At 34.6% G+C, this 23,038-nt stretch overlaps 3 protein-coding genes across 3 annotated transcripts; 2 read left to right on the plus strand and 1 right to left on the minus strand.

Annotated features, from left to right (window-relative positions):
- The first annotated feature begins 1,730 nt into the window (after positions 1-1,730).
- LOC141811426 (DCD domain-containing protein NRP-B-like) lies at positions 1,731-3,729 on the plus strand. The gene is made up of 5 exons (XM_074699471.1): positions 1,731-2,594; positions 2,677-2,777; positions 2,876-2,959; positions 3,211-3,321; positions 3,451-3,729. The coding sequence occupies exons 1-5, from the start codon at positions 1,940-1,942 to the stop codon at positions 3,490-3,492; spliced, it is 993 nt and encodes a 330-aa protein (XP_074555572.1). The 5' UTR covers positions 1,731-1,939; the 3' UTR covers positions 3,493-3,729.
- Positions 3,730-6,800: 3,071 nt separating this feature from the next.
- LOC141840300 (F-box protein SKIP8-like) lies at positions 6,801-10,813 on the minus strand. Its single transcript, XM_074728244.1, has 3 exons — positions 10,218-10,813; positions 8,133-8,329; positions 6,801-7,209 (listed from the first exon to the last, which is right to left on the minus strand). The coding sequence occupies exons 1-3, from the start codon at positions 10,608-10,610 to the stop codon at positions 6,972-6,974; spliced, it is 828 nt and encodes a 275-aa protein (XP_074584345.1). The 5' UTR covers positions 10,611-10,813; the 3' UTR covers positions 6,801-6,971.
- Positions 10,814-12,992: 2,179 nt separating this feature from the next.
- On the plus strand, positions 12,993-22,648 carry LOC141844386 (ubiquitin carboxyl-terminal hydrolase 7-like). The gene is made up of 11 exons (XM_074732445.1): positions 12,993-13,080; positions 15,974-16,119; positions 16,235-16,270; positions 16,349-16,448; positions 17,214-17,314; positions 19,448-19,507; positions 19,594-19,667; positions 20,961-21,075; positions 21,998-22,106; positions 22,308-22,404; positions 22,483-22,648. The coding sequence occupies exons 1-5, from the start codon at positions 13,071-13,073 to the stop codon at positions 17,234-17,236; spliced, it is 315 nt and encodes a 104-aa protein (XP_074588546.1). The 5' UTR covers positions 12,993-13,070; the 3' UTR covers positions 17,237-17,314; positions 19,448-19,507; positions 19,594-19,667; positions 20,961-21,075; positions 21,998-22,106; positions 22,308-22,404; positions 22,483-22,648.
- The last annotated feature ends 390 nt before the right edge of the window (positions 22,649-23,038 follow it).

The following is a 23,038-nucleotide window of genomic DNA, read 5'->3' on the forward strand; positions in this document are numbered from 1 at the left end:
TGTATCGTGGTAGGGTGATCCATTTGAGTTGTTCAATCTTCTAGATCCATCCCTAGACATTATTTTAATTGAGCGTCAGTACAGCGAAGAAAAATCAGTATCAATCTAATCTAATGATGTGGATTTCATGGCTGAAGCTTCACTGAGTACCCCGTGGACCCTCAAATTCCTCGATAATAATGTCGGTCTCGATGAGTTTTCATGACTTTATTATTATGATTACACAATCGAAACTATCGATTCCGACTCAGTACTTAATTTATACCAAAGGGACGTAAGGAAGAAGAATGCAGTAGTGCAGAAGAGAGCTCTAAAGTACTAGTGCTGCATTAATTAGTGGGCGATGGTGGAGAATCCAGAGATGCAACTCACTGAGCGAACAAAGAGACTGAGGCAGGCCTGCTTAGCTTCAAGGCCAATTTCAAGAGAAGAAGGCTCGTCCCAACTTTATAAATATTCTCAGTTAACAGTGTATAATTAAGAATAATACAATTTCCAAAATTATTTCTCCAAAGAAAAGGACTGTGTGTGTCGAACTCAATCCAGCACATATCCAACTAATAACCACTTCCAATTACAAGATGAAATTAGCTCGTAAAGCTGCACAAATGTTGCTCCCCATTGGCTTTATGGGGATTATATATGCACCATTTCCGCACTACAAGAATTTCACTTGTAGGGCACTAGTTTTCGATAATTTAATTTAGTTTCCACTAGTTTTTTTTGGCACCGTTAAACGAAAGGCATAGGACAAGATGACTGATGATTAATTATAATATTACTCCATCCATGTCCATGTGAACTCTTAATTCCCAACTTAATTTGTAAAGTCAAGAAGAAATTTTATATTTATTTCTCAACCATATTGCTCTCTAGCAAAATTATGTGAGCAATAGTTATAAAATACTTTACTAAATCACGCCAACTGATATGAATTAACATATTTACAAAGTAAAAAAAAATAAGTAAAAATTTAATCATTGAATTACTTTAGATTGACTAGCAATTAGTAAATTTTGTTTGTCTTAAAATTTGTCTTTGAAATGTCCTTTGGAATTCTATAAGCTTAAAGATCCTCTTCTGCAATTAAATTTTATTATTATTTTATTTTTAATTAAAAAACTGTCAAGTGACTAACGAAATTTGATAAAGTGATAAATATGTAGCACAATGTATTCTTAAAAGAGAAAAATTATTACATCGTCTTGAGGAGTGAAATAATAATTTTGTTAAAAAAATTGTATTTCGATAATTTTATTACTTTCAGATGCATTTTTAAAAAGTTATTAATTTTTTAGAGCAAAACAAAATGTTTAATTTATGAATGGCGTTTTTACAACATTATTGATACAACTAAAAGTTGTTAAAGCATAAAATTTGTGACATTTTGAAAGGGTAATTGACTGATCCGTATAAATATAGATCGTCACTCAATTTAAGTTGTGTTTCAAAATAGAATTAAAAATGTATAACGAAAAAAAAAATCTAAGCGTATAATTAATAATAAAATGTATAACGAAAAAATGTATAAAGTAGATGAGTATTGTATAGAAGAGAAATCTGTGGTAATAATGAATAATAAAAAGCCTTTTAAAGGATAATTATCCTATTTTTTTCTCCCCAGCTAATTGATTCTCTTGACTTAAAAATTAATTAACCAATAATCTGCACCGATAACCTAACTACTATTCGATCGATGCATCCTGTTCCTTTGTCGTCGTCATCCCCCTCATTTTCCTCCATTAACGCGTCTTCCTCCTCTGCTCTGCCTCCTCTTCGATTGACATCGTCACACGCTTTCCCTTCTCCCACTAGTTTCGTCGCACCTTCCTCCTTCTTCCCTTCCCTTCCTTCCTCCATATTTATTATATGTGCATCAGCTAACAAAATCCGTCGATCGGTCACCCATAATTCGATACAAATTTAATAGAGCAAATCAATGGAGGGACAAAACAGAGACAGCAGCAGCAACAGCAGAGACAACGCCACCTCGTTCCTGCAATTCAGCGACCAGCTCCGCCTCCACACCGCCGTCTTCTCCGCCCTCTCGCTCGGCGACTCAATATGGTCCGACGCCTCCATAATCTCCGCCACTGCAGCCGCTGCCGACCCCTGGACCATGACCTACACCAGCCACAAACTTGCCTTCAACACCTACACCACCCACAGCAGCCGCTACAACACCGTTGAGAACCACGGACGGAACACCACCAACTCCATCGACGCCGGCAAAAACGTCCTCCACTATAACAACTACAGCAACGACGTAAATAACTACAAGTACGGAGGAGGAGCAGGAGGGGAGATAAAAAAGAACTACTTCAACAAGGCCGTCGGCAAGCTAGTGAACACCACCACTAACAACAGAAAGAACAGTAACGACGTAACCAACGTGGGAAAAAAGAAGAAGAATTCTAACGGCAACGGAAATTACAGTAACAAAAGCAACAACAACGACGACAACGGAGCAGTGGACAAGCGCTTCAAGTCCCTTCCTCCGGCAGAGGCCCTACCGAGGAACGAGGCGATCGGTGGTTATATTTTCGTCTGCAACAACGAAACTATGCCGGAGAACCTCCGGCTGCAGCTATTTGGTAGGTAGATAAAGTTGTTTTGATCCAGTTGGATCTGGGAGCAATTTTTCAGTCAAGTTTTGAATGTTTTTGCGGTTGATAGGATTGCCGTCGAGGTACAGGGATTCTGTGCGAGCAATCAAACCGGGTTTGCCTCTCTTCCTCTACAACTACTCAACCCATCAGCTGTATGGGATTTTTGAGGTGTCTTTGCGTCAAATTCAAATATTGTGTCCATTTTGTGTATAATATTCATATTATATGTCTATACATATATACCACTACTGATTGTTAGTGCGCAGGCAGCTAGTTTTGGAGGAAGCAACATCGATCCTACAGCTTGGGAGGACAAGAAATTCCCTGGAGAATCCCGTTTCCCTGCTCAGGTTTTAACCATCCTCTGTTCTTTACTTGGTGCCTTTGTCTTCTTTTCTTCTCAGAAGAAAAGGAGAATCATTTGGCTTCAAATAATACTATAGTTTCTAATAGAAAAGCTGGCTTCAGAATGAGTCTGCAAAAGTTACAACTTGACCTTGCCAATCGAATGAATTGACACGGCAACTTTCAATTTTTTTTCTCTTTTGATGGGTAGTTGAAATGTCTTATCTGACATGTTCAGTAATGAATTCTTAATTAGGTAAAGGTGGTGACCAGAAGAATCTGTGACCCCTTGGAAGAGGATGCTTTCAGGCCAATCCTCCACCACTATGATGGTCCCAAATTCCGGTTGGAGCTTAACGTGGAAGAGGTAGATTTTAGATCAACTCTTTTGACTTGTCAGATTGTAGATATATATAAACTAAACTATTAAAATCATGCTAGTTCAATAACATCTATATGTAACTCGTACGTGTTTATATATCATTTGTGTGTTCAGGCAGTGAAACTACTTGATATCTTTGCTGAGAACGACGCTTGAGCTACGAAGACTTTTGAAATGGAATACATGATATATACGTATTGTGCATATGATATGCCCCTCTTAGGAGAGTATAAAATAAGATTTTGGGGTTACAGTTATTACGTTGATGTGTTATGTGTATGGTGAAGGATGAGATAGAATTGATATGAACTAGTGTATGTGTATCTGACGACTTTGTATATAATTTGTAATGCGACAGTGGCTATTATAATAATTCATGATAAATTGCAGCTATCCTCTTTAGTCAGCTTTGATCCATAATATTGATCGGTGACAGAAAAATAAATTAATTTAGAGAAACATAATCAATTTGTTGGTTTAGGTTCATTGTCTCATAATAGAGCAGAGGCCGCTTTTGATGGATTCAGAAGGGGAAGTTATACCCATCTCAAGCTGATCCATAATATTGAACGAATCTATATATTTTATTAAACTAGAATCAACTTCTTCCTTCTCTTGATGTATAATTACCCTAAACCTCTTGCAGAAGCTTTGTTCGGTGTCATTCCATGACATTATGCATTGTCTTTCTTAATCTATTCGCTTGATCTAAGACATGTACTCAATACTGCCATCAATTGCTTCATACAAAGAGTCCTAATCAATTCTCCAACGGCTTCATACAAAGAGTCCTAATAAAATCTCCAACGCCGCCCACGATCCTTAACCCATGAATGCAGTAGGCGCCATCCATGTACAGACTGTTCATCAGTTTCAAGCGATTTGATCTGCTTTCGGAGATATGTCATTACACCTTCCTCTGCTATTCTTCTGAAACGCATCAGTCTTTATTCCCCTCCCTTTCTCATATTTTATATGCAATTAAAGGAGCACCGAACTTAGTGTGCCATGCTGTGGCCATTGCGTGCATGGATCCATGAAGGGACAGTTTGCGTGATGCATGAAGACACTTATTTGACAGCACAAACAGTTGAAGCTTTGCCCCCACAAATTTGTCACTTTGATCCCTACAAGTTAATGCCTAGTCTCAATCTGCATGCATGTTTAATCATTACCCATGAAAGCTTAAGGCCTTAAACAGTTAGTAAGTTGAGCCTTTTTCTTCTTCTTTTGATTTGGTTTATATATTTAAGATTTTATTAGCTATCCGACGCATCTAATTAGTTTTGTTCACACACTGATTCCGTTCAAGCCTCCTTAAATACTTCTCCCTAATGCATCACACGACCCGAAGCAGAGGTCATGGGCAACTGCTCGGCGAAGGGTGCGTCCGTGAGTTCCTCCGCCACCGGAGCGAGCTTCGAAGACGACGACGGCGGCGACGGCGGAGGAAAATCGAAGGTGGATTATTCGCCCAAGCGAGCGAGGGACTTCATGAAAGGTGGAGTGGGAGGAGGAGGAGGAGGAGGAGGAGGCCCGATGGGTGATGAGGAGGTGGGTTTCAAGAAGTTGGAGGTGCTGCAGTCGCCAGAGAAGGGGGTGTGGCGGGTGCGGGTGGCGATAAAATCGGAGCAGTGGGCGAAGATTCTCAAGGAGCAAGCGAACACGGAGGCGATGATCGAGAGGATGAGGTGGTGCGCGGCGCAGCAACAGAAGCAGAGCATTGCGAGGGCCAGGTGATCAGTGACAGCGGCCTTAGTACACGTCACTGTGACCAATTAATGGTGTTACTGTGTGAGATCAAATTTGAAGAATAGTATTAATCAGGAGACTCGTGGATATCTAAGAATTACTACTTTCTCGTGTGATCTTGTTCGCCCTTTTTTCTCTCTAGCGATAGGCTATGCTATGCATCAGTTTCATTGTTCATGCACTGTTGTATGAATGCTTTGTGCACTATTATATCTTGTTTGGCGAGAGATGTTCGAATTGGATTGTATTGTATTGTTTTTTTTTCTATGATATATATGAATAATTCCATGGAAATTTGTTAATTCTGCTTAAAGTTTCAGGTCAAGGTGAGTTAATTTGGAAATAGGAGACAGAAATGAAAGAACCTAAAACAGCGAAATGATTCTTTGCTGAGGAAGAAACAGGAAACATTTCCAAAACAGAGAAAAAAAAAAAAAAAGAAAAGAAATGATATATTACATGAAAATATAACATGAAAATACAACATGATACATTATACTACATAAATGTGGGACCCAGATCTAATGATGTATTATGTTACGTTTTCATATTACGTTTTTATGTAATGTATCATTTCTCAAACTGTCAAAATGAGTTAGAATTGATAGTTCCTTTTACTTGGAAGAAAATAGAGACTTTTTGTCGAATTCCTTGAAAATCAAAATACCAACTAATTTACAAAATATTAAATAGATATTTAAAATTTTCCAAGGAAAAATGATAAATAAGTGACTCTCGGACATAACATGGCTCCCTGACAAATTGATTTTCAAGACAAAATAGTTATTTGTGATTTTTCACCTATAACCAAACGTGGTCATTTTAATACCCATTTTAATTTTACATGAATTTAATATTTTAATTTCTAATCCCACGGGATATTAAATCGATATTAAAGGTAAAAACATTTGAAATTGTACAAATTGGAACGTTGAAAATACCATTCTAGGTTCGTAAATTTTAAATTTTCATTTTTTGTTTAAAGATTATACAGCAGACTGAGTGCAATTAGATTTTACAGAACTTAAAAATCAAAGATAACCTGAAAAAAATGGTTGCAACTTGATTTAGTAATAAATAAATACGTGGTGATTTAGTGAAAAATCAATAGAATGGTTGATTTGGTAAAATTGACAATAAGAGAAAATATATGTAAGCATTCCGACTTCCTTTTTTTTTATCTATTCATCGTTTCAGTTTGTGCATTGATCAAAATTTCATAGCATGCGATACGAAAAAATAAATTTTAAGTAGAAAAAAGCCATTTCGTTCTGTATGGATGCTTACCTCGACAGATTAGACAGCATTATTGAGCCAGTTCGTGACTCCGTGATGCGAAGCACCTGCTGAGCGCTGACAGGAGCATCTTTTTGGTATCTTCTTCTGCGTTGATATACGTCAAATCAATGAGTACAGGTGGTGTGATTCTCCATTTTGATCACATCTTTAAAACAACATATCATATCATCGATCCAGTTATGAAGCCAATTCTACAGAACGCACAAGGAATTTGCTTGTCAATAAGACGACCAGGTTGCAACGCCCGCAAGTGGCCGACGCCGACCCACGCGCGAAGGCAGCAGTTGCCGTGTGTATCCCGCCATATCAGTGGCATCCATTATCGCTACATCGCTGTTACCGTTCCTTTTCTTCTTTCAGAGCAAAATTTTCTAACAATGATCTAACAAACGGTACATGAAATTGAAAGACCCAAGAAGAATTTATCATCACAACTAAGAATGCTAAAGAAACACATATTAACATCATTCATAACCAGCCTATTCAGATGGTCAAAAAAGGAGACAAAATGGTTTTAAACAAAATGAAAGAAGGATAAACTCTGCAAAAGCAATGGGCATACATTGTTTCTTCCCTCATCTACTTCAATTTAGCATCATGGAACTGTGGTGGTGAACCATGTACCACTGTCCATGGTGAAACTCATAGATATTGGTCACATGGAACGACCCCATGTCCAGATCAACGTAGGCGTTCATTGTGACCCATGCCATGCTGCCCAGAATTCGTGCTCGGACATTGCGAACTTGGAGATCAATCCCCTGACCACCACCTTGGCCCCAATTGAAGGCCAATGCCCAACTCTCGAGAACAGCAGTGTACCTGTTGTATAGGAACATTAGCACAGCAGCATTAAACTTCTAGTGATAACCAAAATGAAGCAAAGCCAAAAAAAACTAAATACAAATAACAACAAACTACATGTGCCATATATTTGGGAACACTGTGTGGAGATGTTCTCGTTACTAGTACTTTTTGGTGGATAAAAACAATTGGTTCCAAGCTACTATCTAGACATTGACATCATTGCAGAATGCAATGCAGTGATTCTTCATACAACTATCTCCATGGACGAACCGTATGGAATTTAACAGAAACCATGATCAAAAAAATGCTATGAAATTTCAATTATCCATACCAATATGGAATTTATCAGAAATTAATGATGAACTCTTTGCAACCTAGATAAGGCACTTACGTGAAAATCATGATTCTAAAGCTGACTGAGAGTTTCATTCAACTGTGGACTAAAGGAAGGTGGCTATATTTTATACTGTCCAGTCAGTCATATCATTCTAAGAGGCGAACAGCTAATGTGGAATTCCCTAGTCTCGAGTAACAACAGGTCAAACTTCCCATGGCACTGAGTGCAACCTATATTTCACTTAACTGTGGGACTAAAGGAAGGTGGTTATATTTTATACTGTTTAGTCAGTCATATCATTCTAAGATGTGAAGAGCTAATAAAGACTATTTCTCTAATTCCCTAGTCTCCAGTAACAAAAGGTCAAACTTCCCATGGCACTGAGTGTAACATCACCCTGATAAAATCCAACTACTGCAAATATAACTTCCACCTTTGAACAGAAGATTATGAACAACATAGTTACGTGATAAGTAGCATTGGTAAGAAGCGTTAACATGAGAGAATATGTACAACTTTTCAAGAATCTGACAATCTACCAGCTGCTGTTGATTTTTCTAGTCCAAGTTTTAGAATGAGAAAAATAAGTTTGCAAACATACCCTGTAAATAGCTCTCCAGATGCATGGATACATTTCACATAATCAGCATTAAGCCAAAAATGGCTCATGTTTGGAAATGACCTTTCTCTGATTATATTATAGAATTCTGCATTTGCATTGACAACTGCTTTCGTAGTTGCATAATAAGCCTTCCATCCATTGCTTGGGTTAATATTATCCTGTTCCACTGTGAAATCCTACAAAAAAACATAACTTCAGTTGATAAGAAGCTACAGAATAGGAAGCATCAGAAAAGGTATTTGCTATGCATGTGTAAGAAAAGACAAAGCTACAATGTGACAAAGAGGCACATTATGCTCTAATGAGATTTTATTAGTATGATTAAACTAATTCAAATAGGGACATTAGCTTATGTAAAGCTCAATAGAGGTATAAGAATCGTGTACTTGACCCCAAGTAGTTGGGACAAATTGGCTTCACAATGATGATGAATTCCCTATTGAATTCTATGCAATACAATATTACTATTCAAATCTTTTAAATCACTTTAATTGTGTCAACCTTTGATGCTTGAATTCTTTATCTACCCAATATGCCAAATATTGACACTTGAATCCAATACTCCGAGTGGACACCCGATATCACCATTGATCACATGTAAAAATTTTTAATTCAAACACTTTGATCCACATTCGCATCAGATATTTATACTCAAGTCACAATAAAATAAGACCTAATCAGATTTTTCTAAGTCTATATATCCCTCACACATTTTATTTAATCAATTCGACATAATGCGTTTAGCAATAGAATCCTTGTTTGTCTTTGAAGATGTTCATATTATCTTAATTTATAATTTTTCTTATTTAATTATCTATTGGGGCTATACTGAATTGCTCAAGGATAACAGTAATTTCAATTTTTTATGATTATTTCATTTGTCCGTTAGTACATGTTGTATCCTAGTTACACAATGGTTTAAAATGAGTCAAATCAAGTCATGTAAAAAAAAATTAGCCCAGGAAACAAAATGGAATCAATAGTTTAAAAACTTTTCTCCATGTCAACCACCCACTTCTCTATCCTATTAACAATCACATCAGTTATATAGAATTTTTTTTTTCCTTTTAACATAGGAATCATAATATAATAAAAAAGTCCAAATACTTCTCTCCATTTCAACTGCCCAATTTTTATTGTATTAATGATATCTTCATCAATATCATATTGTTGGATCAAAATATAAGAACTCTTAAACAATTTCATGTCAATGATTTCGTATAATCAGATAGGAAATTTATGTGTTTTTTTTACTTTTGTACGTTATGTTAGTTGCCTTCACTAATTACAGATTCTAACTTTGTCCCTGCTTTAAGGAAGCATAATCAACCTTACAATTATGGTAATTCACAAGTTCTATGTGAGTGAGTGCTATTATTAATGCACAACAAAGGGAACCTGTGATATCAACCATTTTTGCATAATAAGGGTGTCAGTGATAGCATAAGCCAAGAGATATCAAAACTTAGAAACTTACCTAAATTCATTGACACAATCTCAGTGAAGTTAACACCCCATTAAAGGGGAAAAGAAAAATAGAGATAAAAAATCGAACTAGGTATAAAGAGCAATGGATGATAGCTGTATAACGAGGTAAGCCTTAAGAAAAAGAGAATACTTGATAAAAACTGTATTATAATCACAGAAAATAATTGAGCAAGTTTAACTTTGATACGGCAAACAGTCGTTCAACACTTGAAAGACATCCACATAGTTAAGACCGAGTGGCTTGGAGTGTGATCAGGAAATAAAATTTTTAGTGTTTATGAACCAGAGATATTGTGAACAAAAGTAGAGTCTATGGATCACGAACAATCTATTGAATGAAGCATGTAAAATGCGCCACTTATTTCATAAAAACAAAAGTGACTCAATTTCTTCCTGTTCTTATTTTCTCTTAAACTTTTCCCCCCGTATTTGAATCAGTTCGAAATTTAAACCCATAAACACTGAAGGACCCTCCAAATAATACCGCAGCAACAATCATCAATTAGTCAGATTAACAAGCTGCCAAAATGGGCAGAAACAGCTGCCCATATCAATCAAAAAAGAGAAAGGTCATACCTTGTGGTATAGGGCTTTCCAGGCGCCGTCGTCGTTCGCAGCACTCCTCATCGCGGAGTTAGTCATGGATAGGCGGCAAAGGCTAGTATAGTCGAGGTAGCTAAGCGCATGCGTAGTTATCTCCGGCACCAGAAGCTCCATCATGGACGCCCCGCCCTGCCGCTCCGCCACGACGGCCTTCTTATCCCCCAGCGCCATATTTTCGTCGACGCAGTGACCGTCACAATCCCCAGCGCTGATGTCTCTCGCTTGGCAGAGCTTTGTCCTCTTAAGCTTCCGTAAGATCCCTCCGGGGTTCGATCGGAGGGCCCAAAAGGTACAGACGCAGCAGAATACAGCGGCCCCAGATGCGATCACAAAAGAATGAAGTGAGTAGTGGTAGGACTCGTCCATCCAAGGCACATGCAGGGCGAGGGCGGCATCAAACCCTAGATTAGAAGACACATCACGAGGACGATGAGGGACGAGGCGGAAGGGAGTGGTGATTGATGAAGACAAGGGTTTCCAACCGGAACGAAGAAAATTTTACTATAATTTTCTCCTTGCAATCGATCGATCGATCGAGGCAAGGAGGAAGGATTAGAAATTTCGAGGCGCGCTCGGACCTCCATTACCAATAAACCAACCCGAAAAAAATATAAAAAGAGACCTCCATTTTGTTATTATTTTTTGTGCTGAGAATTTTATCCGCTGCGGTCAGGATGACCGTCTAAGTTGCATAGATGTTTTTAAGCGGTGATGGATCCGCCGTCCACGCGTCCTAGACAAGTATTGAACGGTGAAGAGGCTTTAGTCGGTTCCACCTCCTGTGCGAGTGCTTCCAGCGGAGAACCTAAGCATAGAATATATTGATTTTATGTAATTATAAATGTATGAAATATGCAATTTTACTAAATGTCTTTGATTTTTAAACAATTACATTGATAAAAAATTATTTTGTTTTTATTCTTTGAAAGGACTGAGGGTATTTTTAGAAAAAAATTGACAGCCCAACAAAATTGAAAACATAAAAAAAATGATATCGATTATCTAAAATCTGTAATCTAATTTTAAAAATCCATATAATATATTTTGACATTACACAAGTAAACACCTTGTCAATGACCCAAAATTTTATTATATATATATATATATATATATTATTTTATAGTTATTTAGAACTTTCATATGTGTTTTTTAAATTATATAATATGTTTAACATTTCTTTAAATATTGATCAAATTTAGCTGAATCACAAAATAAAAATAAATTAAGAATCTTATGAAGGATCATAAAATGGTTATAAGTATATTTAAAATACTAGATGCTCCTTTAACATTACAATGGAAAAGTGATGCATAACTAAGTTTTAATAATAAAAAGATTGAATAGGAAAATAAATATATAAAAACTTTAATGGAATAACATTCGATTTTGTTAGTACCATCAAACCAGTTCAAATTTGTTATCAAATAATTATTGGATACTTTGTTAACAGTTGAAAATGCTTTTAGTATTTTCAGGACACTTTGCTAATCTTTTATGGTTCTATGAATATAGATTTATTTATTTTTTATTTCTAAACTAGTAATAAATATTTTGATAATTATTCTAAGATATCTAGATAACTACTCACTAATGACATCTACATAATTAACCACTTTGTTGTTAATCTGATTTCACTGGAACTAAGTAGATATTGACCATACTACACTAATCCAATTGAGTGAATGAATAATGAATAGTGAATCAAATTAAGTAGAATAATTAATCAATCCAGAACTATCAAATTGTTTGATGCATTTCATGAATGCATATTATTTTAGATAAATGATGAAAAACTTGTTAACAGAAATGATGGATGCAAGTTACATATTGATCAACAAGATAAAATTGATGAAATTACCATCAAAGTTTCATATTAGAAATAAATGAAAAAAAATAATGTATTTATATATAAGATAGATATCTCTATTGTTATTAGATTTTTTAAATAAAATCTAAAAATAAAATCACGAGGGCTCTAGACTTAAAACAGGCAACATATTTTCATTGTAGAGCTGTCTTGATTTCATCTATTTTAACAATTGATATCAGTCATGATCTATGTGAAGCCATATGAACTCAAAAAAATTGAAAGAGGTAGGGGAACCTCAAATCATGAGGATAATGATAGGAGTTCTTGATAAAATCTATGATAAATTCTTAAGATAGATGGTGCTCTAAGTAGTACAGGTAAAAACTGTGCAACATAGTGGTAATGTGTGTAATATAGTAAAAAGGAGTTATCAATTAAAACAAAATCATAATGGTTTAGGTCGAGAGAGTGAATAATATATTTTTATTGGAATGAGGTATTTGGATGAAGTTCAAAAATAATATTATTAGGAGTTAGATCCAAAATAAATAATATAAACTTCACCAAAGCAGTATTAGAAGATTAATAATCAATCAAATAAGTAAAGATAACATTAGAATTAGATAAAGCATTAACAAATTACAAAAGGAAAAAGTCAAATAAAAGAGATCAAATAGTGTAAAACAAAACAACAGCGTTACAAAAATTTAGAATAGATTAATATTTTATAGAGTTTAATTATTTTAAACCTATAAAGCATACTTTATAAACATATATTTTGTTAGTTTAACAAATGGACCTGAGCCGGAGTACGCCGCCGCCTGCCGTAACCCGTCGCTGCTCATGGATTTATACACTTCCTCTCCTTTTCGATTTTCGACTGTTTTGAGGTTGGTCTTCTCGGCCACGCAACCCCTACCCCTCTCCTCGCTTCCTCTGTCTCCTTATCGATTCGAGTCTCCTACCTTGCAGCCGTTGGATCGTGATCGGAGGATAGCAACTGTAATTTGCCTACCATGCCGACCGGTAAGTACAGTTGCTTCAATCTTCTTTAATCTCGAATGATGCGGGATTTGATCTTCATCTTAGTCTAATTGTTGCCTTATGTTGGGAAAAAATGAATTTACTAGATTTTAGTTGTTTCTTCATGTGTATTCTTCACGTGTAGGTTCTCTATGGTCGATTTTTTCCCTTCTTCATGAGTGCCCTACGTTAATTAGGGTTATTTTGGCGCTCTTGATGCCGGTCGTTTCCGGAGTTCCCATTCGTGCTTGGCGCAAAATCCTTCTGTTTATATTATTTCTTGGATCTGTGCATCTTTGCTAGCAACTCTGAGAAACGCTGGAAACTTCTCGGTCGTGCTTGATTTCCGAACACAACGCAGTACATTAGTTTGTCATTTTCACCTTCTTCGATGGTACACTTGAGAAAAGGGAATCTATGTCCACCTAACGAGGATGGTATTTTTGTGGGCCCGTCGAGTAAACACACCACGCTTATTGTCAAGCTCTTTTGTGCAGTACTAACAAGGAGTATAAGTTTTGCAGATTTATCGGAAATATGCAGTAAATTTTAATAGCCGACCCCACTTAGTGGGATAAGGCTTGGTTGTTGTTGTATGCAGTAAATTTTAAATTCTATGGGACTACAGAACCTTAATTCTTTGTTACTAAAAATGACCTTTTTGTGCTTTTTTGTTGCCCAAGATTAAAAAAAAAATAGTTTGGCGCACAAAGCTTCTACTAATGTATTGTACGCAACCTTACCCTACTTTGCAAGAGAATGTTTCTGAAAGACTGGGACCTCTAAGTCACATGGTAACAACTTTACCATTGTGTCAATGTTTCCTTTTTTTGTTGCCCAATATTATTGCCTAAAATTTTAAGTCAATCACAATTATTACACAAGATTATTACCATCGAATTTAAGTTTAGTAATATTAGACGTAATGAGATAATTGTTAAAATAGAAAATAATGAATTTTCTATAACTGAAAGTTTTAAGTATTTAGGTTCATTTCTCCAAAAGGATGGAAAGATTGAGAGAGATGTATTATATAGAATATCAACAGGATAGTTGAAATGGAGGAGAGCGTCAGGTGTTCTTTGTGATCGTTAAGTACCTCTAAGACTTAAAGGAAAATTTTATAAAACGGCAGTTAGATTTGCTATGTTATATGGAATTGAATATTGGACTATAACTTGAGCACATGAGCAGAAGATGAAAACTGCAGATATAAGGATGTTAAGGTGGATGTGCGAATATACAAGGATGGACAAGATAAAAAATAAAAATATTAGCGAGAAAGTCGGGGTTGTACCTATAGCTGCTCTAGTCAGGCGATATGAAACTATGACAAATGTGCACTCCAAACGAGGAAGAGGAATAAAAAAAAGACTTGGTTAGCAACAAAAAAATAAAATAAAATTTATTTAAATATAAATGATGATATAGTAGAGGATAGAGTCCAATAGCATAGAACGATCTATATAGCCGACCCCACCTAGTGAGATAAAGTTTGGTTGTTGTTATTGTACAGTTATTACAAATACTGGATATTTCCAAATACATAGAATATATGCTTGAATCTGGATGCCATGAGAAAGTAGTTGGCCCTTTCCTAGTAGTTTAAATTTTTTGGAAAACAATTGGGGCAATAATTAAACTGTGCCACTTATTTTCTTTTTCATCAAAAGGGCATTCTATGTAGAAATAAAAATAAAAATAACATTTCATCCTAAATTTTTTTTACTGAATTTATCCTTTTTGTCCAAAACCACTCTGTTATAATCGAGCTAAAACTGCTCCAATGTTGGTTAAAAATGCTCTAATGTTAAAATTGCTCCAATGTTAGTTAAAACTGCTCCAATTTTGGTCAAAATTGCTACAACACAAAATTTCTATAACGCAGAGCAATTTTGACCAATGTAATTTTGACCAACGTTGAAGCAGTTTTAACAGTATTGAAGCAATTTTGACCAACATTAGAGCTATTTTGGCCAGATTATTATAAGAGGCTAGTTTTGACTAGCATTGGAGCAGTTCTAACCAATGTTGGAGCAGCGTTGGCCAAAATTGTTAGCATGCTATTGGATTAGTTTGGTAAAAAAAAGGGTATTTTTGGAAATAAAAAATTAAAGTGGCGTTTCCTTTTGATATTTTTTCAACATAAAGCGCCCTTTTGATGATAATGAAAATAAGAGATGTCATTTTTGACCAAATAATTGCCACATCAAATTAGTGTAGAACCCGCGGTTGTTTGATTTAGTAGCAATCTAAGTTCATTCTTTTCCTTTGGTTTTAGTATACCTTTCCTAAAACAAAATATTTATTTTTTGCAATATATCTAACGGGTGTTAGTATGTAGTTTATATTGTGTGATCATAACAATATGGATGAGGTTCTACCCTAGTGGCTTATGGTTTCGGGTTTTATAATATGGATTGGGTTCTACACCTTAACAAATGTGTTGTCTTTTGTGTACAACAAAAATCTTAAATAACATGCTCATTTTATAGGCCTTAACTTTGTAGGATGATTTCCTTGCCCTCACTATAAGTAGAATATTAAAAAATGATCTTTTACTTTGTTCAATTTGGAATTATCGTATATTCATTTGGTAGGTTGGAGTAATTTGTTTATCAGTAGGTTCTTGTTATATGCATTAGCATATAAATACAAAGATAAGCTTATAACTTAGGAGAATTGTTCTTTGGGTACTACGTTTCTTGTCTATAAAAAATGTGCTGTATTTTTAACTAATTATTTGCTGAAATGCTTCTTTTCTCCTTCACTTTAAATCAGTTGCTTCATTTTCGCTCTTATAAATTCGATGCCATTTTAGAGATGTATTGATTGAACTAATAATAATCATGCAGACTTAGTATGTATCTTCTATATATTTTTTTAAATCATGCAGTTAGCGTTAAGTGGCAAAAAGATGTCTTTCAAGCTGTGGAAATTGATACCAGCCAGCCTCCTCTTGTATTTAAATGCCAGTTACATGCTTTAACTGGTGTGCTCCCTGAGAGGCAAAAGATCATGGTCAAGGGTGGCCTTTTGAAGGTTTTTGAACTTCAGTTTACTTTCATGAAGATATTTTAGACTCCTCGGTGTAATAGTTTTACAAATATAATTCACACTCAATAACAACTAAGAATTACTATTTTTCTTAATGTAGGACGATGCAGATTGGGCAACTTTAGGTATTAAAGAGGTTGTGTAATTTTCTTGATTTCATGTTTCCTTTATGCATGTTATACACACCCTCAGGTAGTTTGAAAATATTTAACAGGGGCAAAAGTTGATGATGATGGGCACAGCAGATGAAATAGTGAAAGCTCCAGAAAAGGGTCCTGTATTTATGGAAGACTTGCCAGAAGATAGTAGCAGTTGTGAGTCTCAATCTTATCATTCATCAATTCATGATCCATATTGGATGCATCTGGAATTATGCAGTTCTTTTGTACTTGTAAACAATAATTCCTATATCATTCACAAGCTTGTTCCTTCTTTCTTCTGTATCGGTTGTTTCTAAAAATATTTGCAGAGTTAACAAGAGTTTCCCATTAAATGCATTTCGCTTGCACCATGCTAATGAGGAAATGAATAGCCTATAGTGAATGTTGTCTTACTTTTGGTATTTGTTTAATTTTTTTTTGTTTCTAGATTCATTAAGCAGGCCTTTTGTCATTGAGTAGTATGACTTATGTGTATAGTAGAGCCAAAGACATCTGTTATAATGGAAGATTCATTTGCGGAGAGCCATTTGTCTGGTTGAAGATTTCCATAGTCATTTGTTTTTATTTACTATTCATATTCGATGTTTTAGGTATAGTCGCCTGGCAACGTTGTTTCAAATGCCAATTATCTTACTGCTTGATTCATAGCTTAACATTTCTTAACAAGAGCTGGATTTTAGTTTGTCATGGTTGTAGATGTCTGGCCTGAATGTGCATATGTATGTTATTTTGGATAAAAATTTCTGAAGATCACCCAAAAAATAGAAGAGAATCAATGGCTTTTTCTTTCTTCCCACACATGCATGAATTTGAACATAATAGATGTTAATTGTTTAATCTTTAACATCCCATTCATTTGTGCTTGTATGATCATATCCATGCTAATATGGAGAAATTGACGGATTTTTTTATTGACAGGGTCACAGTGCTGGTCTTTATAACCTGGGAAACACTTGTTACATGAACTCTACATTGCAATGCTTACATTCTGTACCTGAGTTGAAGTCAGCACTCTTGAGGTGACCTTTTATTTTACCCATCAGTTTTACATGGAAAGTTAAAAGAATGCCTAGTTCTTTGAATAATTTTAGATGTATAATTTACTGCTCAATCTGTGGTGCACCAACAACTATACCAACTCGGGGAGAAATAGTGAGCTCGATCAGTACTCACATCTACTGACTGTTGCAACTTGAGATATTTTTAGTGAACTTGATTAGAATATTAGGCCCATTGCACCATTTCAGTTCTTGTCGGTTAGTTTTGAATCTCTCAGTTCTAGCTGTTAAATGATTTAATTCTGCAGTCGCCATTTTTTGCATTTGGTAGCATGAAACTCAACATGACACACTGCATGCAGTGGGTCCCACATCCATGCAGTGGGACCCACATCCATGCAGTTGAGTGTGTCATGTTGAGTTTCATGCTATATTTTTCATGTAGCATATCATTTTTCTTGGTAATTACCATTTTGGAATGTAGCCCTCTCTTTTTTTTAAACATATTATCTATGAATAAAAAATGTTATCAATGATTAGCGCTTCCAGTCGAAAGTTTGCTTCTTTTCTCTTCATAAATGACTGATTTCAATTACAAATGTGTATTCAGTGTGTCAGGGGGATGATGTTTTTTAATAGATTAAGAAAGCACCAAGCAGCAGCAGTAGTAGTTTATGCTAATTTTTGAATATTATCTTGGGTTAATTTGTATGAAGATCAAAATTAATGTGTGGGTTTTTGAAGAATATATTATTTTGATAGATTGATGACAATCAATGCACATTTGTCTCTTTTTTGATTGGTTGATTACAATTTAAAGGATATAATTTGAAAAAAAATTGTTTCAGACGTAAACGCTAACTTTTGGACTAGTAGAAAATAGTGTCCACTTCTTTCGCTACATTTTACCACATTGCTCTTGGTATTGTTAAAGTTGGCAACCTAAGTTTATCCTGGGCAGTAAAAGCACATGGTAATCTATGTTAGTGTAGTTATCCAACATCAGTAGCACAATAAGCGAATGCTTAAAGTGGAGAGGGGAGAGAAGAAATTTAGAGTATGACTCCCTAGTTTAGTTGCACATGAAGAATTGTGGGCTATTGGTGAGATATTATAGGCTTAAAAGAGTGAACTTCGGCTAACTTGGTTTTAAGCATTTAGGATTGGCGATTTAGCCCGATAAAGGATAAAACATGATAAAATTCATTTAAATATAGATAAGTGTTAGAGTTCCTAGTCCACATCTAGAACTTGGTTCCTATCAATGAGGATATAGTAGGGGATGAAACTCAATGACGTAGGAGAAATCATATGGTCGATCCCACTTAATGGGATAAAAGTTTGGTGGTGGTTGTTGATTTAGCCTGACAAAGTTATCTATTCGTTAGTTGTTACATAGAGGGTGAAATCTTCTATCATACGACAACATAAATCTTCTCACTACTCTATTACAAGCCTTATTTAGTATTTACGTGTAGTCACAAAGCAAAGTGCCGAACTACCCCTACAAAGTAAATGTACTAAACCTAATAGATAAGAGTTGCATTAGTTACCATTCCACGAGTGTTTCCACTATACTTGAACATGAAAATAAGTTTATTTATGAAAACAGACATCCAAATGTCAACTTATATATGGATTCATTTAAAGAATTTGTGTGTGTGTGTGTGTGTGTGTGTGTGTGTGTGTATTCATTTGGGTTGTTGTAAGTAGTGGTATAATTGTCTTAAGTTCTATTGTCTTTTTGTCCTTACGTCTCTATCTTTCTGTTTTTGAAATTAATGTCACTGCGGACTACTATCTGTGTTGTGTAGTGAGATGTAAAAGACATGCCAAACAATTAGAGGCCATCATCTTGGTGTAATAGTCAAAACAAATTATTATTTTCTGGAGAAGATCTCACTTGATTGTGGAAAATTATGGTAACCCATATGAAATGCAAAAAAATATATGAATCTGTTTATTCATTCTTAATTTTGTTTATTATTGATGTGTAATTCAGAAACCATTATATCCTTGTTATGTTTATTATTAGTTATGACAATGCAAAATGTTACTATAGGTTTTTTCAAGATCTTGTCTATCTAGTATGTTTATTTAGTTTCTTACTGGTTTTAATTGCCACTCCATTAACTACTCCAACTTTGGGTCCAGATTTTGCGAAAAAAATATCCTCAGTTTGCACAGCAGCATAATGGTGGTTACATGCAACAGGTTTTTATATTGTCTAAATATCTCTTGTTCTTGTGTTTTATTTGATTTCTTAAGGTTCATCAATGTTCTATACTATGTTCTTGCAGGATGCTGAAGAATGTTGGACCCAACTTATGTACACACTCTCTCAATCTCTTAGATCAACAGATTCAGACTCAAGGTGCATTTTATTCATTGATTAGGTTACACAATTTTTAGTTCTTGATACTTTGCTATATACCATATGGTTTCCTTCCTTTCTGTTTTGCAGGATAGCTTTTAGTTCTTTTATTTGGTACTAACTTATGTGAATCATCATTTATGTTTGAATTATTCATATTATAACTACATTCCATAATACTGGAAAGGCTGTTACACCCTTCGGAAAGAAATTCATTGAGACAGGGCCCTTTCTTTTCTTAGAAATGTTCAATTAGTTGGAACTTTTCAATATTATGGATGAATTACTATTAAATATACTATCATAATCTGGCTCCAGTTGTAAACTACTAGAAAAATAATGATAACATATTTTTATACATCTTAAGATGAGAAGAGAGCACTCAGACATTGAGAAAGGAACATCTTCTAATGTATACCGAGTGGAATTCCTGAATCGATCATGTAATATTCCTAGTAGTTGCTTGGGGAATTGACTACCTCCAAATTTACCATGTAGAAGGGGAGGGTTTGTTCTGCACTAGAAGTTGAAGTGGAAGAACATGTCACGACTTTAAGCCACTTTTTCTTATGTGCATGATCATCTGCCCCTTTTTTGTGGTACCATATTTAAAATGGCTAGAGATAGTTGAATTGTGTGAAAAGTAAAACTCCAATATAGGTCTAGGCTTACACCATTTTTTTTTTGTATTTTTTGTATTCTATTTTGGTCTTCTTGCCTCTCCTTGCCATTGGTGCCTCCTTGTCATATGATATGCCGTCTTTCTCTAGGGATTTTCAGAGGGAAATAGCTTATTAAATTCTCCATTTTAATTTTAATCCTCTTAAGTGCTTTATCCTACCAAAAGAGTTGAAGCCCACTTTAATTCAGATGTGTTAGTTGGACAATCCAAATGTAATTTTATGTTGGAGCTACAATGATTCCTACATGTGTACTGCAACAACTAAACAAATGCCCAAAAATGAACCTAAAGTTGAGGCATCTATCTTTGATGATGGCCTTGTCTCAAATTTTCTGTCTAGCTTCTGCTACTCTTGTGATCTCAAGTGTCCCATATCATCCATTTGGAGTATAGTCATTATCTGTCAGTTATGATCTTGTATTCATGAAGTTAATTTTACCATGGATGTTTTAAGTTGAGCATTATTATAATTCCTCTTTTTTTGCTGGATTTTTTCAATTATTTGCTATTTCATTTTTCGTCGTTGTTTATGTTCTAGACTTACATGTGTTTTAACCATGGTCAACTATCTTGGTTCAAATATAACTGTGCATTTTTTTATCATTATGCAGTGAGGCATCGACAACGGTGAAGACATTGTTTGGTATTGGTCTTGTCAACAGTTAAAGAAAATTCTTCATTTTGGGGCATCATGGATGAACATTTGGCATTAGAGCTTCAAATTTGGTAGATTTTTCTGGTTTGTTTATACTTACAAATCTATTTCAGCTGTACAAACTTGCCATGGTTAACCTAGATTTGCATTGACACATGAAATCTGAACTTGAGATTATACCTTTGGGTCGAGTAAGGCTCAAACAAAGGGAAGTTGTGACTTTACACTGAAGAATTAGAATTGTTGACATAGCTTAGTTTTGAAGTTGTGTTTGCAAGGAGTTTTTTTGCTTCCATGATCATATTAGTTCTCGTTAGTTCAAGAGAATCTATCTTCTAAAGTTGGCAAATTTAGATTTGCTTACAAATATCAGTGAGTTAAAAGATTTAGTAAGTTGGCATGTCTGGTCAAATAACTTTGTTTTTGCTAGTCCTAGGTAGGATAACATGTGCATACTAATGACCTTAGATTATCCAGCAGAAAAGATTTCAGGGTTCCATTACCAAAGGGATATGAACTGAATAAGTTTGTATAGTTACAATATCAATGCTATCATCATCTAGCTTTGTCAGTTCCAGCTATATCAGTTTGACTAGTCGAGGTTATTCTCATTGAATTTTCTAATGTTATATCACTGATAATATTCATCTCTTAGGTTACGTTAATTATAGTTCTCTTTGGTATCCCTAACTGGAGTTAAAGTTGGTCACTTGCTCTGACTCAACTCGTTACATGTTCAACTCTAATCTATTATCTCATATGATATTAATCTATTTTCTTTCAATTTTTCTCTTATTCCTATTGAAATATTTTAGATTTTATCTTTTCTAGTAATAAAGTAATGCAATACATTTATTTTAGCATATGTTCTTTGCTACATTAACATTTTTTTTTGGTGTGTGTGTATCTATCTTTGAGTTGTCGTATTTGTTTATGCTTATCATGGTCACTTGAGATATAGAATTTCCTAACAATTTATCTATCTTTTACTAGGGTCATTTGTGCAGAAAATAATGAGAAAAGCTTTGAGAACGAATCAGTGTATGCACTAAAATGTCATATCTCACAGGAGATAAACCATTTGAATGAAGGACTTAGACGTGTAAGTAATCTGGATTATAGCTTCCTTTAGGCTTGATTTACTTGGGTTGGAATATAGAGCGGGGGGTAGGGAAGGTTTATCCATTTAAGTAAACCCAATATTTCTTACCCCCAAGTTCATTTTTGACATGCTGATTAGAGATTTCTCTTTTGTTGAGTTTTATTGACTTGTAAAGGAAAATCGTGGGAGAAAATTTTACAGGGCCTAAAGTCAGAGCTAGAGAAAACTTCTACTTCCTTGGGTCGGACTGCAATCTTCTCAAAAGAATCATGTATTAGTGAATCTGTGAATTGCCTAGGCAAGACACTTTCTTTTCCTGAATAAATTATGAAAAAAGTTTTTTTTCCTTCTGAAAATAGTTCACATTCCTTCTCAGGTACTCGACTGTTCAATTTGTTCGCTTCTTTTGGAAAAGAGAGACAAATCAAAAGGCAAAGATACTGCGGGTAGTTAGTTTGATTCCAAAACATGTGTTTTTCCTCTGTCGTCCACCATAGGAAATTCCGTAGTTTGATTTTATGTGTTTTTCTTCATTAATAAAATTTAAGCGTTTGGATTTTGACCATCACTGTTGAGAAATATATGTATATTATAATCATTAATCAAATTCATAAAAGATAATAAATAAATAAATATATATATATATATATATATATATATATATATATATAATGTCATCATCCTAATCATTATTATATAATGAAAGATTAATATACATTTGACCAAAAAAATTTAACTATTCAACATAATCAATAAAAAGGAGTCTATTATTATATGTTTTATGTCATTTAATTTTGATATATATCATAGATACTATACCTTACATCTATTAATTTATAATTTAGTATAATAAAATCATATATAAAAATATATAAATTTCTTAATGAAACCATGATACCACATGTTAATATATTTGATTATTATATTTATTT

Source organism: Curcuma longa, chromosome 1 (assembly GCF_044706935.1).
Source record: "Curcuma longa cultivar G26 ecotype Majalengka, Jawa Barat chromosome 1, ITB_CL_G26_1.1, whole genome shotgun sequence".
Lineage (NCBI taxonomy): Eukaryota > Viridiplantae > Streptophyta > Magnoliopsida > Zingiberales > Zingiberaceae > Curcuma > Curcuma longa.

Coding starts and splice junctions, on each gene's coding strand:
- LOC141811426 (XM_074699471.1), top strand. CDS start 1,940: ATGGAGGGACAAAACAGAGACAGCAGCAGCAACAGCAGAGACAACGCC. Junction 2,595..2,676: donor CCTCCGGCTGCAGCTATTTG/GTAGGTAGATAA, acceptor TGCGGTTGATAG/GATTGCCGTCGAGGTACAGG. Junction 2,778..2,875: donor AGCTGTATGGGATTTTTGAG/GTGTCTTTGCGT, acceptor GTTAGTGCGCAG/GCAGCTAGTTTTGGAGGAAG.
- LOC141844386 (XM_074732445.1), top strand. Junction 16,271..16,348: donor CAACTTTAGGTATTAAAGAG/GTTGTGTAATTT, acceptor AATATTTAACAG/GGGCAAAAGTTGATGATGAT. Junction 16,449..17,213: donor GCCAGAAGATAGTAGCAGTT/GTGAGTCTCAAT, acceptor TTTTATTGACAG/GGTCACAGTGCTGGTCTTTA.
- LOC141840300 (XM_074728244.1), bottom strand. CDS start 10,610: ATGGACGAGTCCTACCACTACTCACTTCATTCTTTTGTGATCGCATCT. Junction 8,330..10,217: donor GGAAAGCCCTATACCACAAG/GTATGACCTTTC, acceptor GTTTTTTTGTAG/GATTTCACAGTGGAACAGGA. Junction 7,210..8,132: donor TCTGGAGAGCTATTTACAGG/GTATGTTTGCAA, acceptor CCTATACAACAG/GTACACTGCTGTTCTCGAGA.